Source organism: Oncorhynchus mykiss, chromosome 9, assembly GCF_013265735.2.
Source record: "Oncorhynchus mykiss isolate Arlee chromosome 9, USDA_OmykA_1.1, whole genome shotgun sequence".
NCBI lineage: Eukaryota > Metazoa > Chordata > Actinopteri > Salmoniformes > Salmonidae > Oncorhynchus > Oncorhynchus mykiss.
In genome coordinates, this window is record NC_048573.1 from 1,699,858 (window position 1) to 1,722,347 (window position 22,490).

At 43.7% G+C, this 22,490-nt stretch overlaps 1 protein-coding gene and 1 long non-coding RNA gene across 8 annotated transcripts in view; one reads left to right on the plus strand and one right to left on the minus strand.

Moving 5' to 3' along the window:
- The window catches only part of LOC110515190 (butyrophilin subfamily 3 member A2), a 95,405-nt gene that overhangs the window by 57,724 nt on the left and 15,191 nt on the right, over positions 1–22,490 (minus strand). For all 6 annotated transcript variants that reach the window (XM_036987016.1, XM_036987017.1, XM_036987018.1 and 3 more), the window contains exon 2: positions 16,316–16,672. In XM_036987016.1, the coding sequence (XP_036842911.1) occupies positions 16,316–16,672 (357 nt within the window). The remainder of the gene's footprint in view (positions 1–16,315; positions 16,673–22,490) is intronic.
- On the plus strand, positions 9,927–15,651 carry LOC118965958. 2 transcript variants are annotated; one of them, XR_005053083.1, is made up of 4 exons: positions 9,927–10,199; positions 12,023–12,145; positions 15,215–15,378; positions 15,501–15,651. It is a non-coding gene; the product is annotated as an uncharacterized LOC118965958 (long non-coding RNA). The 2 variants fall into 2 exon arrangements; XR_005053082.1 differs by lacking the exon at positions 15,501–15,651 and having other exon boundaries at positions 15,215–15,468.

Sequence of the window (22,490 nt, forward strand, 5' to 3'; positions counted from 1 at the left end):
GAAAGCTTAGTTGGTTTCAGGAACTAAGGTGTTAGACACTGAAACATTGCCCAGAAAATATTCTGCACAGCAGGCTAAAATTGACTAGAGCCTGCGAAATAAGAAAGGAGAGAAAGGTTACTATTTACACACAGACAGCACATATGCATTTAAAACCATACAAAGCAGCACAGATAAATCTTAAAGATAAGTCACTTGACAGAGAATTGTTACAGGATAGACAAAAACTAACGCCCCAGGGAGAATTGGACATGTGGAAAATGAAAGGGGCAATCCTACAAGATAAGGTCTGACATAAGGATAATTTACTAATCTTACCAAAGTCATTGTTTAGATTTGCAGCAATATTGACACATGGGCAGAGCCATGTGCCAACAGGGAGGAAGGATGGTAGAGCAGGTTAGGAAACACCAGGTGATCAAGCAGGTTAGGAAACACTGCAGGTTAGGAAAGACTTAGTGGCAGGATGGTAGAGCAGGTTAGGAAACACCAGGTGATAGAACAGGTTAGGAAACATTGCAGGTTAGGAAAGACTTAGTTGCCTAGGGGATAACTCCTTTTTTTTTTTTTTAAAGATCGTAGAATATCCATTCCAACATTTGGAAATAGACTTAATTGAACTATTCTGAAGTGTGGGGAAAAAGGTGTGTTCAACAATAATAGATAAGTATAGCAAATGGGTAGAAGCGTTTCCAACTTACTTGGCGGACACGATTATGGTAGCTAAAATATTAGGTCAAGATATTATCCCTAGAGTTGGTTTACTAGGATCTATTTCTATAAATAATGGATGACATTTTAGCTAATCAGGTAGAACAAATAGAATGCCAGAGTTAGAGAGACCAGAATAGGTAGACACAGAAGTTGAAGATATAATAGCAGAACACATGAGAAGACCAAACCCGTATGTCCAAGAAGGTGATTCACTCAATCCAACCAAGAGACTGGGTGTGGATCCAGTCCCTGAGGAGAAAAGACTGGAAGCAGTCCCGTTGGGAATGCCCATTCCAGGTTCTGTTAACCACCGCCTTTGCCATTAGAATAGCTGTGAGAGTCACTTGGGTCCACGTTACCCACTGCAAAGAGGTATGTACACATATAAGCACTGCTGATCACACACAGAGTTAGGAGAAGAACCGAGTACCAACAGGGTCCGGGGGTTACCTCCTTAACGAAGATTCCCTATCCCGACCGTTCATCACTGTGGGTGCTCCTAGAAGTATGTATGGGGTGGTACCTAGCAGACCGACTAAGGGCAGGAGAGGGTTGGTGGTTTTTGGGAAGATTAGGGACTCTGAGATCCACCAACTTCCGGTACTAATTATATGACACCGTTGTCATTGATAAGAAGTAAGTAAGTTCCTTGCTCAGAACATGAGAACATATGAAAGCTGGTGGTTCCTTTTAACATGAGACATGAGACAATATTCCAAGGTAAGAGGTTTTAGGTTGTAGTTAAAATAGTATTTATGGGACTATTTCTCTCTATACCATTTGTATTTCATATACCTTTGACTATTGGATGTTCTTATAGGCACTGTAGTATTGCCAGTGTAACAGTATAGCTTCCGTCCCTCTCCTCGCCCCTACCTGGGCTCGAACCAGGAACACATCGACAACAGCCACACTCGAAGCAGCATTACCCATCGCTCCACAAAAGCCGCGTCCCTTGCAGAGCAAGGGGAATAACTACTCCAAATCTCAGAGCGAGTGATGTTTGAAACGCTTTTAGCGCTCACCCAGCTAACTAGCTAGCCATTTCACATTGGTTACACCAGCCATTAGGCTGATAGGCTTGAAGTCATAAACAGCGCTGTGCTTACGAAGAGCTGCTGGCAAAAATGCTGTTTGAATGAATGCTTACGAGCCTGCTGCTGTTTACCATCGCTGAGTCAGACTACTCTATCAAATCAGACTTAATCATAACATAATAACACACAGAAATTCGAGCCTTTGGTCATTAATATGGTCGAATACGGAAACAAAACATTTATTATTTCAGTGAAATACGGAACCGTTCGGTATTTTATCTAACGTGTGGCATCCCTAAGTATAAATATTCTTGTTATATTGCACAACCTTCAATGTTATGTCATAATTACTTAAAATTCTGGCAAATTTGTTCGCAATGAGCCAGGCTGCCCAAACTGTTGCATATACCCTGACTCTGCGTGCAATGAACGAAAGAGAAATGACACAATTTCACCTGGTTAATATTGCCTGCTAATCTGGATTTCTTTTAGCTAAATATGCAGGTTTAAAAATATTTACTTCTGTGTATTGATTTTAAGAAAGGCACTGGTGTTTATAGTTAGGTACAGTCGTCCAACGATTGTGCTTTTTTCGCAAATGCCCTTTTGTTAAATCATACCCCAGCGTTGCATCGATTATATGCAACGCAGGACACGCTAGATAAACTAGTAATATCATCAACCATGTGTAGTTATAACTAGTGATTATTATTGATTGTTTTTTTCTAAGATAAGTTTAATGCCAGCTAGCAACTTACCTTGGCTTCTACTGCATTCGCGTAACAGGCAGGCTCCTCATGGCGTGCAATGAGAGGCAGGTGGTAAGAGCGTTGGACTAGTTAACTGTAAGTTTGCAAGATTGGGTCCCCCGAACTGATAAGGTGAAAATCTGTCATTCTGCCCCTGAACAAGGCAGTTAACCAACCGTTCCTAGGCCGTCATTGACTTCTGAAATGACTTGCCTAGTTAAATAAAGGTAACATTTTTTTTTTTTAAATGGGCACCCAAAAATACTGATTTCTGATTGTTATGAAAACTTGAAATTGTCCCTAATTAATCGGCCATTCCGATTAATCGTTCGACCTCTAGTGTCTAGTGTTGATATACAGTGATGTGTTGGCTACCAATCTAACAGCAGCATGGTAGAGTGTCTAGTGTTGGTTACCAATCTACCAGCAGCATGGTAGAGTGTCTAGTATTGGTTACCAATCTAACAGCAGCATGGTAAAGAGTCTAATGTTGGTTACCAATCTAACAGCAGTATGGTATAATATCTAGTCTTGGTTACCAGTCTAACAGCAGCTAGGTAGAATGTTGATATACAGTGATGTGTTGTGGTTACCAATCTAACAGCATCATGGTAGAGTGTCTAGTATTGGTTACCAATCTAACAGCAGCATGGTTGAGTGTCTAGTGATGGTTACCAATCTAACAGCAGCATGGTAGAGTGTCTAGTGTTGGTTACCAATCTAACAGCAGCATGGTAGAGTATCTAGTGGTGGTTACCAATCTACCAGCAGCATGGTAGAGTGTCTAGTGTTGATATACAGTGATGTGTTGGTTACCAATCTAAAAGCAGCATGGTAGAGTGTCTAGTATTGGTTACCAATCTAACAGCAGCATGGTAGAGTGTCTAGTGATGATTACCAATCTAACAGCAGCATGGTAGAGTGTCTAGTGTTGGTTACCAATCTAACAGCAGCATGGTAGAGTGTTGACATACAGTGATGTGTTGGTTACCAATCTAACAGCAGCATGGTAGAGTGTCTAGTGGTGGTTACCAATCTAACAGAGGCATGGTAGAGTGTTGATATACAGTGATGTGTTGGTTACCAATCTAACAGCAGCATGGTAGAGTGTCTAGTGTTGGTTACCAATCTAACAGCAGCATGGTAGAGTGTCTAGTGTTGGTTACGAATCTAACAGCAGCATGGTAGAGTGTCTAGTGTTGGTTACCAATCTAACAGCAGCATGGTAGAGTGTCTAGTGTTGGTTACCAATCTAAAGCAGCATGGTAGAGTGTCTAGTGTTGGTTACCAATCTAACAGCAGCATGATAAAGTGTCTATAGTTGGTTACCAATCTAACAGCAGCATGGTAGAGTGTTGATATACAGTGATGTGTTGGTTACCAATCTAACAGCAGCATGGTAGAATGTCTAGTGTTGGATACGAATCTAACAGCAGCATGGTAGAGTGTCCAGTGTTGGTTACCAATATAACAGCAGCATGGTAGAGTGTCTAGTGTTGGTTACCAATCTAAAGCAGCATGGTAGAGTGTCTAGTGTTGGTTACCAATCTAACAGCAGCATGATAAAGTGTCTATAGTTGGTTACCAATCTAACAGCAGCATGGTAGAGTGTTGATATACAGTGATGTGTTGGTTACCAATCTAACAGCAGCATGGTAGAGTGTCTAGTGGTGGTTACCAATCTAACAGAGGCATGGTAGAGTGTTGATATACAGTGATGTGTTGGTTACCAATCTAACAGCAGCATGGTAGAGTGTCTAGTGTTGGTTACCAATCTAACAGCAGCATGGTAGAGTGTCTAGTGTTGGTTACGAATCTAACAGCAGCATGGTAGAGTGTCTAGTGTTGGTTACCAATCTAACAGCAGCATGGTAGAGTGTCTAGTGTTGGTTACCAATCTAAAGCAGCATGGTAGAGTGTCTAGTGTTGGTTACCAATCTAACAGCAGCATGATAAAGTGTCTATAGTTGGTTACCAATCTAACAGCAGCATGGTAGAGTGTTGATATACAGTGATGTGTTGGTTACCAATCTAACAGCAGCATGGTAGAATGTCTAGTGTTGGATACGAATCTAACAGCAGCATGGTAGAGTGTCCAGTGTTGGTTACCAATATAACAGCAGCATGGTAGAGTGTCTAGTGTTGGTTACCAATCTAAAGCAGCATGGTAGAGTGTCTAGTGTTGGTTACCAATCTAACAGCAGCATGATAAAGTGTCTATAGTTGGTTACCAATCTAACAGCAGCATGGTAGAGTGTTGATATACAGTGATGTGTTGGTTACCAATCTAACAGCAGCATGGTAGAGTGTCTAGTGGTGGTTACCAAACTAACAGCAGCATGGTAGAGTGTTGATATACAGTGATGTGTTGGTTACCAATCTAACAGCAGCATGGTAGAGTGTCTAGTGGTGGTTACCAATCTAACAGCAGCATGGTAGAGAGTCTAGTATTGGTTACCAATCTAACAGCAGCATGGTAGAGAGTCTAGTATTGGTTACCAATCTAACAGCAGCATGGTAGAGAGTCTAATGTTGGTTACCAATCTAACAGCAGCATGGTAGAGTGTTGATATACAGTGATGTGTTGGTTACCAATCTAACAGCAGCATGGTAGAATGTCTAGTGTTGGATACGAATCTAACAGCAGCATGGTAGAGTGTCCAGTGTTGGTTACCAATATAACAGCAGCATGGTAGAGTGTCTAGTGTTGGTTACCAATCTAAAGCAGCATGGTAGAGTGTCTAGTGTTGGTTACCAATCTAACAGCAGCATGATAAAGTGTCTATAGTTGGTTACCAATCTAACAGCAGCATGGTAGAGTGTTGATATACAGTGATGTGTTGGTTACCAATCTAACAGCAGCATGGTAGAGTGTCTAGTGGTGGTTACCAAACTAACAGCAGCATGGTAGAGTGTTGATATACAGTGATGTGTTGGTTACCAATCTAACAGCAGCATGGTAGAGTGTCTAGTGGTGGTTACCAATCTAACAGCAGCATGGTAGAGAGTCTAGTATTGGTTACCAATCTAACAGCAGCATGGTAGAGAGTCTAGTATTGGTTACCAATCTAACAGCAGCATGGTAGAGAGTCTAATGTTGGTTACCAATCTAACAGCAGCATGGTAGAGTGTCTAGTATTGGTTACCAATCTAACAGCAGCATGGTAGAGAGTCTAATGTTGGTTACCAATCTAACAGCAGTATGGTATAATATCTAGTCTTGGTTACCAGTCTAACAGCAGCTAGGTAGAATGTTGATATACAGTGATGTGTTGTGGTTACCAATCTAACAGCATCATGGTAGAGTGTCTAGTATTGGTTACCAATCTAACAGCAGCATGGTAGAGTGTCTAGTGATGGTTACCAATCTAACAGCAGCATGATAAAGTGTCTATAGTTGGTTACCAATCTAACAGCAGCATGGTAGAGTGTTGATATACAGTGATGTGTTGGTTACCAATCTAACAGCAGCATGGTAGAATGTCTAGTGTTGGATACGAATCTAACAGCAGCATGGTGGAGTGTCTAGTGTTGGTTACCAATCTAACAGCAGCATGGTAGAGTATCTAGTGTTGGTTACCAATCTAACAGCATCATGGTAGAGTGTCTAGTATTGGTTACCAATCTAACAGCAGCATGGTAGAGTGTCTAGTGATGGTTACCAATCTAACAGCAGCATGGTAGAGTGTCTAGTGTTGGTTACCAATCTAACAGCAGCATGGTAGAGTATCTAGTGGTGGTTACCAATCTACCAGCAGCATGGTAGAGTGTCTAGTGTTGATATACAGTGATGTGTTGGTTACCAATCTAAAAGCAGCATTGTAGAGTGTCTAGTATTGGTTACCAATCTAACAGCAGCATGGTAGAGTGTCTAGTGATGATTACCAATCTAACAGCAGCATGGTAGAGTGTCTAGTGTTGGTTACCAATCTAACAGCAGCATGGTAGAGTGTTGACATACAGTGATGTGTTGGTTACCAATCTAACAGCAGCATGGTAGAGTGTCTAGTGGTGGTTACCAATCTAACAGAGGCATGGTAGAGTGTTGATATACAGTGATGTGTTGGTTACCAATCTAACAGCAGCATGGTAGAGTGTCTAGTGTTGGTTACCAATCTAACAGCAGCATGGTAGAGTGTCTAGTGTTGGTTACGAATCTAACAGCAGCATGGTAGAGTGTCTAGTGTTGGTTACCAATCTAACAGCAGCATGGTAGAGTGTCTAGTGTTGGTTACCAATCTAAAGCAGCATGGTAGAGTGTCTAGTGTTGGTTACCAATCTAACAGCAGCATGATAAAGTGTCTATAGTTGGTTACCAATCTAACAGCAGCATGGTAGAGTGTTGATATACAGTGATGTGTTGGTTACCAATCTAACAGCAGCATGGTAGAGTGTCTAGTGTTGGTTACAAATCTAACAGCAGCATGGTAGAGTGTTGATATACAGTGATGTGTTGGTTACCAATCTAACAGCAGCATGGTAGAGAGTCTAATGTTAGTTACCAATCTAACAGCAGCATGGTAGAGTATCTACTGTTGGTTACCAATCTAACAGCAGCATGGTAGAGTGTCTAGTGTTGATATACAGTGATGTGTTGGTTACCAGTCTAACAGCAGCATGGTAGAGTGTCTAGTATTGGTTACAAATCTAACAGCAGCATGGTAGAGAGACTAATGTTGGTTACCAGTCTAACAGCAGCATGGTAGAATATCTAGTGTTGGTTACCAGTCTAACAGCAGCATGGTAGAGTGTCTAGTGTTGGTTACCAATCTAACAGCAGCATGGTAGAGTATCTAGTGGTGGTTACCAATCTAACAGCAGCATGGTAGAGTGTCTAGTGTTGGTTACCAATCTAACAGCAGCATGGTAGAGTATCTAGTGGTGGTTACCAATCTACCAGCAGCATGGTAGAGTGTCTAGTGTTGATATACAGTGATGTGTTGGTTACCAATCTAAAAGCAGCATGGTAGAGTGTCTAGTATTGGTTACCAATCTAACAGCAGCATGGTAGAGTGTCTAGTGATGATTACCAATCTAACAGCAGCATGGTAGAGTGTCTAGTGTTGGTTACCAATCTAACAGCAGCATGGTAGAGTGTTGACATACAGTGATGTGTTGGTTACCAATCTAACAGCAGCATGGTAGAGTGTCTAGTGGTGGTTACCAATCTAACAGAGGCATGGTAGAGTGTTGATATACAGTGATGTGTTGGTTACCAATCTAACAGCAGCATGGTAGAGTGTCTAGTGTTGGTTACCAATCTAACAGCAGCATGGTAGAGTGTCTAGTGTTGGTTACGAATCTAACAGCAGCATGGTAGAGTGTCTAGTGTTGGTTACCAATCTAACAGCAGCATGGTAGAGTGTCTAGTGTTGGTTACCAATCTAAAGCAGCATGGTAGAGTGTCTAGTGTTGGTTACCAATCTAACAGCAGCATGATAAAGTGTCTATAGTTGGTTACCAATCTAACAGCAGCATGGTAGAGTGTTGATATACAGTGATGTGTTGGTTACCAATCTAACAGCAGCATGGTAGAGTGTCTAGTGTTGGTTACAAATCTAACAGCAGCATGGTAGAGTGTTGATATACAGTGATGTGTTGGTTACCAATCTAACAGCAGCATGGTAGAGAGTCTAATGTTGGTTACCAATCTAACAGCAGCATGGTAGAGTATCTACTGTTGGTTACCAATCTAACAGCAGCATGGTAGAGTGTCTAGTGTTGGTTACCAATCTAACCGCAGGATGGTAGAGTGTCTAGTGATGGTTACCAATCTAACAGCAGCATGGTAGAGTGTCTAGTGTTGGTTACCAATCTAACAGCAGCATGGTAGAGTGTTTAGTGTTGGTTACCAATCTAACAGCAGCATGGTAGAGTGTCTAGTGTTGGTTACCAATCTAACAGCAGCATGGTAGAGTGTCTAGTGGTGGTTACCAATCTAACAGCAGCATGGTAGAGTGTCTAGTGTTGGTTACCAATCTAACAGCACCATGGTAGAGTGTCTAGTATTGGTTACCAATCTAACAGCAGCATGGTAGAGAGTCTAATGTTGGTTACCAATCTAACAGCAGCATGGTAGAGTGTCTAGTGTTGGTTACCAATCTAACAGCACCATGGTAGAGTGTCTAGTATTGGTTACCAATCTAACAGCAGCATGGTAGAGTATCTAGTGTTGGTTACCAATCTAACAGCATCATGGTAGAGTGCCTAGTATTGGTTACCAATCTAACAGCAGCATGGTAGAGAGTCTAATGTTGGTTACCAGTCTAACAACAGCATGGTAGAATATCTAGTGTTGGTTACCAGTCTAACAGAAGCATGGTAGAGTGTTGATATACAGTGATGTGTTGGTTACCAATCTAACAGCAGCATGGTAGAGTGTCTAGTGTTGGTTACCAATCTAACCGCAGCATGGTAGAGTGTCTAGTGGTGGTTGCCAATCTACCAGCAGCATGGTAGAGTGTCTAGTGTTGATATAGAGTGATGTGTTGGTTACCTATCTAACAGCAGCATGGTAGTGTCTAGTGTTGTTTACCAATATAACAGCAGCATGGTAGTGTTTATATACAGTGATGTGTTGGTTACAGTCTAACAGCAGCATGGTAGAGTGTCTAGTGTTGGTTACCAATCTAACAGCAGCATGGTAGAGTGTCTAGTGTTAGTTACCAATATAACAGCAGCATGGTAGAGTGTCTAGTGTTGGTTACCAATCTAACAGCAGCATGGTAGAGTGTCTAGTGTTAGTTACCAATATAACAGCAGCATGGTAGAGTGTCTAGTGTTGGTTACCAATCTAACAGCAGCATGGTAGAGTGTCTAGTGTTGTACAGTGATATACAGTGATCAAATCCAATTAATTTATAAAGCCCTTCTTACATAAGCAGATATCTCAAAGTGCTGTACAGAAACCCAGCCTAAAACCCAAAACAGCAAGCAATGCAGGTGTAGAAGCACGATGGCTAGGAAAAACTCCCTAGAAAGGCAGGAACCTAGGGAGAAACCTAGAGAGGAACCAGGTTCTGAGGGGTGACAAGTCCTCTACTGGCTGTACTGTGTAGACCGGAGGAACCAGGCTCTGAGGGGTGACCAGTCCTCTACTGGCTGTACTGGGTAGACCGGAGGAACCAGGCTCTGAGGAGTGACCAGCACTCGACTGGCTGTACTGTGTAGACCGGAGGAACCAGGCTCTGAGGGGTGACCAGTCCTCTACTGGCTGTACTGGGTAGACCAGAGGAACCAGGCTCTGAGGGGTGACCAGTCCTCTTCTGGCTGTACTGGGTAGACCAGAGGAACCAGGCTCTGATGGGTGACCAGTCCTCTACTGGCTGTACTGGGTAGACCAGAGGAACCAGGCTCTGATGGGTGACCAGTCCTCTACTGGCTGTACTGGGTATACCAGAGGAACCAGGCTCTGAGGGGTGACCAGTCATCTACTGGCTGTACTGGGTAGACCAGAGGAACCAGGCTCTGATGGGTGACCAGTCCTCTTCTGGCTCTGCCGGGTGGAGATTATAACAGAACATGGTAAAGTTTTTCAAATGTTCATAGATGATCAGCAGGAGATTGCAACAGAATGTATCACTATCAGTACATAGTAACTACTGTGAGTCAACAGTAGGTAGTAGGAATATTGGGACACAGCAGTGAGTCAACAGTAGGTAGTAGGAATATTGGGACACAGACAGTGAGTCAACAGCAGGTAGTAGGAAGATGTTCAAATGTTCATAGATGACCAGCAGGGTCATATAATAATAAACTGGAGCAGCAGCACGGCCAGGTGGACTGGGGACAGCAAGGAGTCATCAGACCAGGTAGACCTGAGGCATGGTCCTAGGGCCAGGTGGACTGGGGACAGCAAGGAGTCATCAGACCAGGTAGACCTGAAGCATGGTCCTAGGGCCAGGTGGACTGGGGACAGCAAGGAGTCATCAGACCAGGTAGACCTGAGGCATGGTCCTAGGGCTCAGGTCCTCCGAGAGAGAGAAAGAGAGAATTAGAGAGAGCATACTTAAATTCACACAGGACACCGGATAAGACGGGAAAAATACTCCAGATATAACAAACTGACCTTAGCCCCCCAACACAAACTACTGCAGCATAAATACTGGAGGCTGAGACAGGAGGGGTCAGGAGACACTGTGGCCCCATCCGATGATACCCCCAGAGAGGACCAAACAGGCAGGATATAATACCCCACTTTGCCAAAGCATAGCCCCCACACCACTAGAGGGATATCTTCAACCACCAACCTACCATCCTGAAAGCCCACAAAGATCTCCGCCACGGCACAACCCAAGGGGGGGGGACGTCAACCTGGATGTGTTGGTTACCAATCTAACAGCAGCATGGTAGAGTGTCTAGTGTTGGTTACCAATCTAACAGCAGCATGGTAGAGTGTCTAGTGTTGGTTACCAATCTAACAGCAGCATGGTAGAGTGTCTAGTGTTGGTTACCAATCTAACAGCAGCATGGTAGAGTGTCTAGTGTTGGTTAGATGTTTTGATAAATGACTATCTGAGGCAGGGTAGATGAGCAGGTGTCCACATACTTTTGGTCATGTAGAGTATTTTCAATTATTATAATGATGATTAAAAGACATCCGTACATGATGACATCACCTCTAGTGGCTTGTTTTGATAAGTGACTATCTGAGGCAGGGTTGATGAGCAGGTAGTGATGATGCTTGTTTTGATAAGTGATTATCTGAGGCTGCTTACTTGATCTTGATCAATACGATTAGTTAGATTTTCTCTGCAATTTGGACCAATTTGATCTGAAAGAAGTGATGGACAAAAAAACACTTCCTGCTATTTGAGAAATGCCTAGTCAACATTAAACAATTCCTGCTATTTGAGAAATACCTAATCAAATCAAATCAAATTGTATTTGTCAAATCAAATCAAATGTTATTTGTCAACAACAATAAACACTTCCTGCTATTTGACAAATACCTAGTCAACAACATTAAACACTTCCTGATCTAGTGTGGGATCAGGGCTATAGATGGTGTCATCTGCATATAGAGGGACCTTTCATCAGCAATGTTTTCACACAGGTTATTAGATAGATAGTGAGCAATAATGGCCCAATGGCCTCCAGTATTAACAGAACCCTGCAGCACACCAGTATTAACAGAACCCTGCAGCACTCCAGTATTAACAGAACCCTGCAGCACCCCAATATTAACAGAACCCTGCAGCACTCCAGTATTAACAGAACCCTGCAGCACTGCAGTATTAACAGAACCCTGCAGCACTCCAGTATTAACAGAACCCTGCAGCACTCCAGTAGTAACAGAACCCTGCAGCACCCCAGTATTAACAGAACCCTGCAGCACTCCAGTAGTAACAGAAAGATGGTCAGAAGTCATGAACAGAATAGAACCCTGCAGCAATAATTCACTGTGTCAAAAGCCTTGGACAAATCAATTAGCAAAGCAGCACAATGCTGTTGACTATACATTACATTATCTATAATATGTATCAGTATCAGTACCTTGTAACTACTGTGAGTCAACAGTAGGTAGTAGGAATATTGGGACACCACCAGTGAGTCAACAGCAGGTAGTAGGAATATTGGGACACAGACAGTGAGTCAACAGCAGGTAGAAGGAATATTGGGACACAACCAGTGAGTCAACAGCAGGTAGTAGGAATATTGGGACACAGTCAGTGAGTCAACAGTATCAAATCAAATCAAATTTTATTTGTCACATACACATGGTTAGCAGATGTTAATGCGAGTGTAGCGAAATGCTTGTGCTTCTAGTTCCGACAATGCAGTAATACCAAGTAATCTAACTAACAATTCCAAAACTACTGTCTTGTACACAGTGTAAGGGGATAAAGAATATGTACATAAGGATATATGAATGAGTGATGGTACAGAGCAGCATAGGCAAGATACAGTAGATGGTATCGGGTACAGTATGTACAAATGAGATGAGTATGTAAACAAAGTGGCATAGTATAGTATAAAGTGGCTAGTGATACATGTATTACATAAGGATACCGTCGATGATATAGAGTACAGTATATACGTATGCATATGAGATGAATAATGTAGGGTAAGTAACATTTATATAAGGTAGCATTGTTTAAAGTGGCTAGTGATATATTTACATCATTTCCCATCAATTCCCATTATTAAAGTGGCTGGAGTTGAGTCAGTGTCAGTGTGTTGGCAGCAGCCACTCAGTGTTAGTGGTGGCTGTTTAACAGTCTGATGGCCTTGAGATAGAAGCTGTTTTTCAGTCTCTCGGTCCCAGCTTTGATGCACCTGTACTGACCTCGCCTTCTGGATGATAGCGGGGTGAACAGGCAGTGGCTCGGGTGGTTGATGTCCTTGATGATCTTTATGGCCTTCCTGTGACATCGGGTGGTGTAGGTGTCCTGGAGGGCAGGTAGTTTGCCCCCGGTGATGCGTTGTGCAGACCTCACTACCCTCTGGAGAGCCTTACGGTTGAGGGCGGTGCAGTTGCCATACCAGGCGGTGATACAGCCCGCCAGGATGCTCTCGATTGTGCATCTGTAGAAGTTTGTGAGTGCTTTTGGTGACAAGCCGAATTTCTTCAGCCTCCTGAGGTTGAAGAGGCGCTGCTGCGCCTTCTTCACGATGCTGTCTGTGTGAGTGGACCAATTCAGTTTGTCTGTGATGTGTATGCCGAGGAACTTAAAACTTGCTACCCTCTCCACTACTGTTCCATCGATGTGGATAGGGGGGTGTTCCCTCTGCTGTTTCCTGAAGTCCACAATCATCTCCTTAGTTTTGTTGACGTTGAGTGTGAGGTTGTTTTCCTGACACCACACTCCGAGGGCCCTCACCTCCTCCCTGTAGGCCGTCTCATCGTTGTTGGTAATCAAGCCTACCACTGTTGTGTCGTCCGCAAACTTGATGATTGAGTTGGAGGCGTGCGTGGCCACGCAGTCGTGGGTGAACAGGGAGTACAGGAGAGGGCTCAGAACGCAACCTTGTGGGGCCCCAGTGTTGAGGATCAGCGGGGAGGAGATGTTGTTGCCTACCCTCACCACCTGGGGGCGGCCCGTCAGGAAGTCCAGTACCCAGTTGCACAGGGCGGGGTCGAGACCCAGGGTCTCGAGCTTGATGACGAGCTTGGAGGGTACTATGGTGTTGAATGCCGAGCTGTAGTCGATGAACAGCATTCTCACATAGGTATTCCTCTTGTCCAGATGGGTTAGGGCAGTGTGCAGTGTGGTTGAGATTGCATCGTCTGTGGACCTATTTGGGCGGTAAGCAAATTGGAGTGGGTCTAGGGTGTCAGGTAGGGTGGAGGTGATATGGTCCTTGACTAGTCTCTCAAAGCACTTCATGATGACGGATGTGAGTGCTACGGGGCGGTAGTCATTTAGCTCAGTTACCTTAGCTTTCTTGGGAACAGGAACAATGGTGGCCCTCTTGAAGCATGTGGGAACAGCAGACTGGTATAGGGATTGATTGAATATGTCCGTAAACACACCGGCCAGCTGGTCTGCGCATGCTCTGAGGGCGCGGCTGGGGATGCCATCTGGGCCTGCAGCCTTGCGAGGGTTAACACGTTTAAATGTCTTACTCACCTCGGCTGCAGTGAAGGAGAGACCGCATGTTTTCGTTGCAGGCCGTGTCAGTGGCACTGTATTGTCCTCAAAGCGGGCAAAAAAGTTATTTAGTCTGCCTGGGAGCAAGACATCCTGGTCCGTGACTGGGCTGGGTTTCTTCCTGTAGTCCGTGATTGACTGTAGACCCTGCCACATGCCTCTTGTGTCTGAGCCGTTGAATTGAGATTCTACTTTGTCTCTGTACTGGCGCTTAGCTTGTTTGATAGCCTTGCGGAGGGAATAGCTGCACTGTTTGTATTCGGTCATGTTACCAGACACCTTGCCCTGATTAAAAGCAGTGGTTCGCGCTTTCAGTTTCACACGAATGCTGCCATCAATCCACGGTTTCTGGTTAGGGAATGTTTTAATCGTTGCTATGGGAATGACATCTTCAACGCACGTTCTAATGAACTCGCACACCGAATCAGCGTATTCGTCAATGTTGTTATCTGACGCAATACGAAACATCTCCCAGTCCACGTGATGGAAGCAGTCTTGGAGTGTGGAGTCAGCTTGGTCGGACCAGCGTTGGACAGACCTCAGCGTGGGAGCCTCTTGTTTTAGTTTCTGTCTGTAGGCAGGGATCAACAAAATGGAGTCGTGGTCAGCTTTTCCGAAAGGGGGGCGGGGCAGGGCCTTATATGCGTCGCGGAAGTTAGAGTAACAATGGTCCAAGGTCTTTCCTCCCCTGGTTGCGCAATCGATATGCTGATAAAATTTGGGGAGTCTTGTTTTCAGATTAGCCTTGTTAAAATCCCCAGCTACAATGAATGCAGCCTCCGGATAAATTGTTTCCAGTTTGCAGAGAGTTAAATAAAGTTCGTTCAGAGCCATCGATGTGTCTGCTTGGGGGGGGATATATACGGCTGTGATTATAATCGAAGAGAATTCTCTTGGTAGATAATGCGGTCTACATTTGATTGTGAGGAATTCTAAATCAGGTGAACAGAAGGATTTGAGTTCCTGTATGTTTCTTTCATCGCACCATGTCACGTTAGTCATAAGGCATACGCCCCCGCCCCTCTTTTTACCAGAAAGATGTTTTTTCCTGTCTGCGCGATGCGTCTGCGCGATGCGTGGAGAAACCTGTTGGCTGCACCGCTTCGGATAGCGTCAGTAGGTAGTAGGAATATTGGGACACAGACAGTGAGTCAACAGCAGGTAGTAGGAATATTGGGACACAGGCAGTGAGTCAACAGTATGTAGTAGGAATATTGGGACACCACCAGTGAGTCAACAGCAGTTAGTAGGAATATTGGGACACCACCAGTGAGTCAACAGCAGGTAGAAGGAATATTGGGACACAACCAGTGAGTCAACAGCAGGTAGTAGGAATATTGGGACACAGACAGTGAGTCAACAGCAGGTAGTAGGAATATTAGGATACAGCAGTGAGTCAACAGTAGGTAGTAGGAATATTAGGACACAACAGTGAGTCAACAGTAGGAATATTGGGACACAGCCAGTGAGTCAACAGTAGGAATATTGGGACACCACCAGTGAGTCAACAGCAGGTAGTAGGAATATTGGGACAGACAGTGAGTCAACAGTAGGAATATTAGGACACAGCAGTGAGTCAACAGTAGGAATATTGGGACAGACAGTGAGTCAACAGCAGGTAGTAGGAATATTGGGACACAGACAGTGTGAAAGTGTGGGAGGTTTAGACGTGTGAGGAGTGTGTTGTGAAGGCTGTGTGCTGAGCAGCTGAATACACGATGAGGGAGGAAGACCAGCTGAATACATGATGAGTAAGGAAGACCAGCTGAATACATGATGAGGGAGGAAGACCAGCTGAATACATGATGAGGGAGGAAGACCAGCTGAATACATGATGAGGGAGGAAGACGAGCTGAATACATGATGAGGGAGGAAGACTAGCTGAATACATGATGAGGGAGGAAGACCAGCTGAATACATGATCTATAACAGAGGAAGGAATGATGAGGGAGGAAGACCAGCTGAATACATGATCTACAACAGAGGAAGGAATGATGAGGGAGGAAGACCAGCTGAATACAGGATGAGGGAGGAAGACCAGCTGAATACATGATCTATAACAGAGGAAGGAATGATGAGGGAGGAAGACCAGCTGAATACATGATATATAACAGAGGAAGGAATGATGAGGGAGGAAGACATGTTGATATTTTAGCAGCCAATCATTTAGCCAGATTTGCCAATACAACCTCTGATCACATGTCCAGTGTTCATGACTCACCAACAAAGAGTTGAACAGTGGTGTCCTTCATCTGGCTGGTCAGTGTTGGAATGAAGCACCTGTAGCTTCCAGCATCAGAGAGAGTAACTCTGTTCAGCTTTAAGGAGACGTTGCCGTTCTTCAGTTCTTCATGAAACATTGATGTCCTTCCCCTGTAGGATGGAAACTGCTCCTCATTGGAGTCTCGACCTTGACGGTAAAGATGGACGTTTCTTATTTTCAGGTTCAATCCTGTCCACTGCACTAGCATATCCTTAGCACTGACATTGGGTTTCAGGGAACATGGTAGAATGACGTCATCACCAGCTAAGGCATCAACTCGGTCAGCCGAACCAACAACCTGAACCTCAGACGACCCTGGAGAAAAACAAAGGACACACAGTTAAAGACAACAGGTAACTAACTTCCTGTTGCTCCATGGATTCTGGCCCATATGAATGGACAAAGACCTCAATCACCTGACATTAATTCCTATGTGAATTGAAGCCAACTGAAGTCAGTTGAGATGGTGTCTCATGTGGGAGATTTATGTAGACAGTTTGAGCTACTCCAGGAAGTGACGTTACAGGCTAGCTCAATGCTGCCCCCTCTCAATAAGTAACTCAAGTTGAAGGCCAACCGGGGTACTTCCATGAGAAACTATACACTGAGTTAACAAAACATTATGAACACCTGCTCTTTCCATGACAGACTGACCAGGTGAATCCAGGTGAAATATATGATCCCTTATGTATGTCACCTGTGTACACAGCTTCCATACAGCCCACAACATGCTGCACTATAATTCACAGCAAGGACTGCAAATCAAACAGCAGTGCATTACCACCCACACCCCCCTCGTCCCATTACCACCCCTCCCACCCCCCTCGTCCCATTACCACCCCCCCCCCCCCTCGTCCCATTACCACCCCCCCCCCCCCCTCGTCCCATTACCGCCCACACACCCCTCGTTCCATTACCACCCCCCCTCGTCCCATTACCACCAATACACCCCTCGTCCCATTACCACCCACACCCCCCTCGTCCCATTACCACCAATACACCCCTCGTCCCATTACCACCCACACCCCCCTCGTCCCATTACCCCCCCGCCCCGTTGATGTGCTTCACATTGGAGGTCTGGGTTCGGATTCATAGGATTTTTGTGTCAATCTGACTAATTGTTGAAACTACGTATTTTGCTTTTTTGTTCTGTTATTCAAAGGTGCTGACAGGAGAAACACTTTCACATCCAAGACTACAGATAGAGGTGCTGACAGGAGAAACCCTTTCACATCCAAGACTACAGATAGAGGTGCTGACAGGAGAAACACTTTCACATCCAAGACTACAGATAGAGGTGCTGACAGGAGAAACACTTTCACATCCAAGACTACAGATAGAGGTGCTGACAGGAGAAACACTTTCACATCCAAGACTACAGATAGAGGTGCTGACAGGAGAAACACTTTCACATCCAAGACTACAGATAGAGGTGCTGACAGGAGAAACCCTTTCACATCCAAGACTACAGATAGAGGTGCTGACAGGAGAAACCCTTTCACATCCAAGACTACAGATAGAGGTGCTGACAGGAGAAACCCTTTCACATCCAAGACTACAGATAGAGGTGCTGACAGGAGAAACCCTTTCACATCCAAGACTACAGATAGAGGTGCTGACAGGAGAAACACTTTCACATCCAAGACTACAGATAGAGGTGCTGACAGGAGAAACCCTTTCACATCCAAGACTACAGATAGAGGTGCTGACAGGAGAAACCCTTTCACATCCAAGACTACAGATAGAGGTGCTGACAGGAGAAACACTTTCACATCCAAGACTACAGATAGAGGTGCTGACAGAAGAAACACTTTCACATCCAAGACTACAGATAGAGGTGCTGACAGGAGAAACACTTTCACATCCAAGACTACAGATAGAGGTGCTGACAGGAAAAACACATTCACATCCAAGACTACAGATAGAGGTGCTGACAGGAAAAACACTTTCACATCCAAGACTACAGATAGAGGTGCTGACAGAAGAAACACTTTCACATCCAAGACTACAGATAGAGGTGCTGACAGGAGAAACACTTTCACATCCAAGACTACAGATAGAGGTGCTGACAGAAGAAACACTTTCACATCCAAGACTACAGATAGAGGTGCTGACAGAAGAAACACTTTCACATCCAAGACTACAGATAGAGGTGCTGACAGGAGAAACACTTTCACATCCAAGACTACAGATAGAGGTGCTGACAGAAGAAACACTTTCACATCCAAGACTACAGATAGAGGTGCTGACAGAAGAAACACTTTCACATCCAAGACTACAGATAGAGGTGCTGACAGGAGAAACACTTTCACATCCAAGACTACAGATAGAGGTGCTGACAGAAGAAACACTTTCACATCCAAGACTACAGATAGAGGTGCTGACAGGAGAAACACTTTCACATCCAAGACTACAGATAGAGGTGCTGACAGGAGAAACACTTTCACATCCAAGACTACAGATAGAGGTGCTGACAGGAGAAACACTTTCACATCCAAGACTACAGATAGAGGTGCTGACAGGAGAAACACTTTCACATCCAAGACTACAGATAGAGGTGCTGTCAGGAGAAACACTTTCACATCCAAGACTACAGATAGAGGTGCTGTCAGGAGAAACCCTTTCACATCCAAGACTACAGATGGAGAGAGAGTTTGTCATTAGGTGGCTGCAGCAGCAGACAGAGACGGAGGCAGAAAGGAGAGGACAGAACAGAGCAAGGAAAGGGCAGATAGACCCAGAGAAACATGGACACATTTACATACACACATACCTGTAAGGGATAAACACTGACGCTTTGAACATTATCTGGAGATAATGGAGGACTTGGTATATTATCTGGAGATAATGGAGGACTTGGTACATTATCTGGAGACAATGGAAGACTTGGTACATTATCTGGAAATAATGGAGGACTGGGTACATTATCTGGAGATAATGGAGGACTATGTACATGATCTGGAGAAAAAAATTAGGACTAAGTACATTATCTGGAAATAATGGAGGACTTGGTACATTACCTGGAAATAATAGAGGACTTGGTACATTATCTGGAGATAATGGAGGACTTGGTACTGCTTGATTAGTTCCAGATAATGTACAGAGCCAGAGTTGATTAGTTCTAGATAATGTACAGAGCCAGAGTTGAATAGTTCCAGATAATGTACAGAGCCAGAGTTGATTAGTTCCAGATAATGTAAAGAGCCAGAGTTGAATAGTTCCAGATAATGTACAGAGCCCAAATTGATTAGTTCCAGATAATGTACAGAGCCAGAGTTTAATAGTTCCAGATAATGTACTGAGAGGTGGCGTTCATCCCGCTAATACCATGGTTGCCAAAGAAAACAAGCATGCATTTAATGGTAAAAATGACATGTTTTCATTGATATTCATAAATTCATACCTTCCACTGCACCTGGTTGTTAGTTCATTCAGTTAGGTTGTTAGAGAAGCAGACTGGTTGTTAGTTCTCTCAGTTAGGTTGTTAGAGAAGCAGACTGGTTGTTAGTTCTCTCAGTTAGGTTGTTAGAGAAGCAGACTGGTTGTTAGTTCTCTCAGTTAGGTTGTTAGAGAAGCAGACTGGTTGTTAGTTCTCTCAGTTAGGTTGTTAGAGAAGCAGACTGGTTGTTAGTTCTCTCAGTTAGGTTGTTAGAGAGGCAGACTGGTTGTTAGTTCTATCAGTCAGGTTGTTAGTTCTATCGGGTTGCTAGAGAGGCAGACTGGTTGTTAGTTCTGTCAATTAGGTTGTTAGAGAAGCAGACTGGTTGTTAGTTCTATGAGTTAGGTTGATAGAGGCAGACTGGTTGTTAGTTATGTCAGATACGTTGTTAGTTCTATCAGTTAGGTTGTTAGAGAAGCAGACTGGTTGTTAGTTATGTCAGTTAGGTTGTTAGAGAAGCAGACTGTTTGTTAGTTCTATGAGTTAGGTTGTTAGAGAAGCGGACTGGTTGTTAGTTCTATGAGTTAGGTTGTTAGTTCTATCAGTTAGGTTGCTAGAGAAGCAGACTGGTTGTTAGTTATATCAGTTAAGTTGCTAGAGAAGCAGACTGGTTGTTAGTTCTATCAGTTAGGTTGCTAGAGAAGCAGACTGGTTGTTAGTTATATCAGTTAGGTTGCTAGAGAAGCAGACTGGTTGTTAGTTTTATCAGTTAGGTTGTTAGTTATATTAGTTAGGTTGCTAGAGAAGCAGACTGGTTGTTAGTTCTATCAATTAGGTTGTTAGAGAAGCAGACTGGTTGTTAGTTATATTGTTAGGTTGTTAGAGAGGCAGACTGGTTGTTAGTTCTGTCAGTTAGGTTGTTAGAGAAGCAGACTGTTTGTTAGTTCTATCGGTTAGGTTGTTAGAGAAGCAGACTGGTTGTTAGTTCTATCGGTTAGGTTGTTAGAGAGGCAGACTGGTTGTTAGTTCTATCAGCTAGGTTGTTACAGAAGCAGACTGGTTGTTAGTTATATCAGTTAGGTTGTTAGAGAAGCAGACTGGTTGTTAGTTCTATGAGTTAGGTTGTTAGTTCTATCAGTTAGGTTGACTCAAATGATGTCAATTAGCCTATCAGAAGCTTCTAAAGCCATGACATCATTTTCTGGAATTTTCCAAGCTGTTTAAAGGCACAGTCATCTTAGTGTATGTAGACTTCTGATCCACTGGAATTGTGATACAGTGAATTATAAGTGAAATAATCTGTCTGTAAACAATTGTTGGAAAAAATTACTTGTGTCATGCATAAAGTAGATGTCCTAACCGACTTGGCAAAACTATAGTTTGTTAAAAAGAAATTTGTGGAGTGGTTGAAAAACGAGTTTTAATGACTCCAACCTAACTGTATGTAAACTTCCGACTTCAACTGTACCTCATTGTAATCAAGAAATAAGAGATTACTTTTTTACCAATGTAAAAAAAAAACTTCAAATGTTGCTACATGAGACCGAATTCAGGTGCTGAGTCACATATAACATGAGTATGACTTTCACTGTCAATTGTGGACTAGCTAGACAGGCGTTAGTGTAACAGTATAACTTTAGACCGTCCCCTCGCCCATACCCGGGCGCGAACCAGGGACCCTCTGCACACATCAACAACAGTCACCCACGAAGCATCGTTACCCATCGCTCCACAAAAGCCGCGGCCCTTGCAGAGCAAGGGGAACCACTACTTCAAGGTCTCAGAGCAAGTGACGTCACCGATTGAAACGCTATTTAGCGCGCACCGCTAACTAAGCTAGCCGTTTCACATCCATTACATGAGCAGTATGGCAGAAATTACACACATTTTAGCTAATTTTAAACATAACCCTTTGTTCCCAAATCTAACCTTCATTATTTAGACCTGGTGAGTCTATACTTCCTTGGCTTCAGCCATATGTATGACTATAAAGAGAAAACGTTTTACGATCTGAATTCTTTGTATCTCGTCAATTCAGACCTGAATCTGTCTTTACCTCGGTGTAAAACGTCTCCTCTTGCTAGTCATAAACATGGCTACACTTCCTTTAGTCTAACAATTCAACACCCTCTACTTTATGACACTTCCTGTAGTCTAACAATTCAACACCCTCTACTTTATGACACTTCCTGTAGTCTAACAATTTAACACCCTCTACTTTATGACACTTCCTGTAGTCTAACAATTTAACACTCTCTACTTCATGACACTTACTGTAGTCTAACAATTTAACACCCTCTACTTTATGACACTTCCTGTAGACTAACAATTTAACACCCTCTACTTTATGACACTTCCTGTAGTCTAACAATTTAACACCCTCTACTTTATGACACTTCGATACAGCTACGTTAGAAGAGCATTTTCGTTAACCCTGACCAATTTCCTAACCTTAACTAATTATCCTAACCTACATCGTAAGTTCTCCTAACCTGCTACTAAAAAGGCACTGCCTTATCTTAGTATTGTGTAAATAGTGTTTGTCTGCCACGGACACCACCCTACAGCACCACCACACCCCAAACTGTCCTGTCTGCCACGGACACCACCCTACAGCACCACCACCCTACAGCACCACACCCTACAGCACCACACTCCAAACTGCCCTGTCTGCCACGGACACCACCCTATAGCACCCCCACCCTACAGCACCACCACCCTACAGCAACACACCCCAAACTGCCCTGTCTTCCA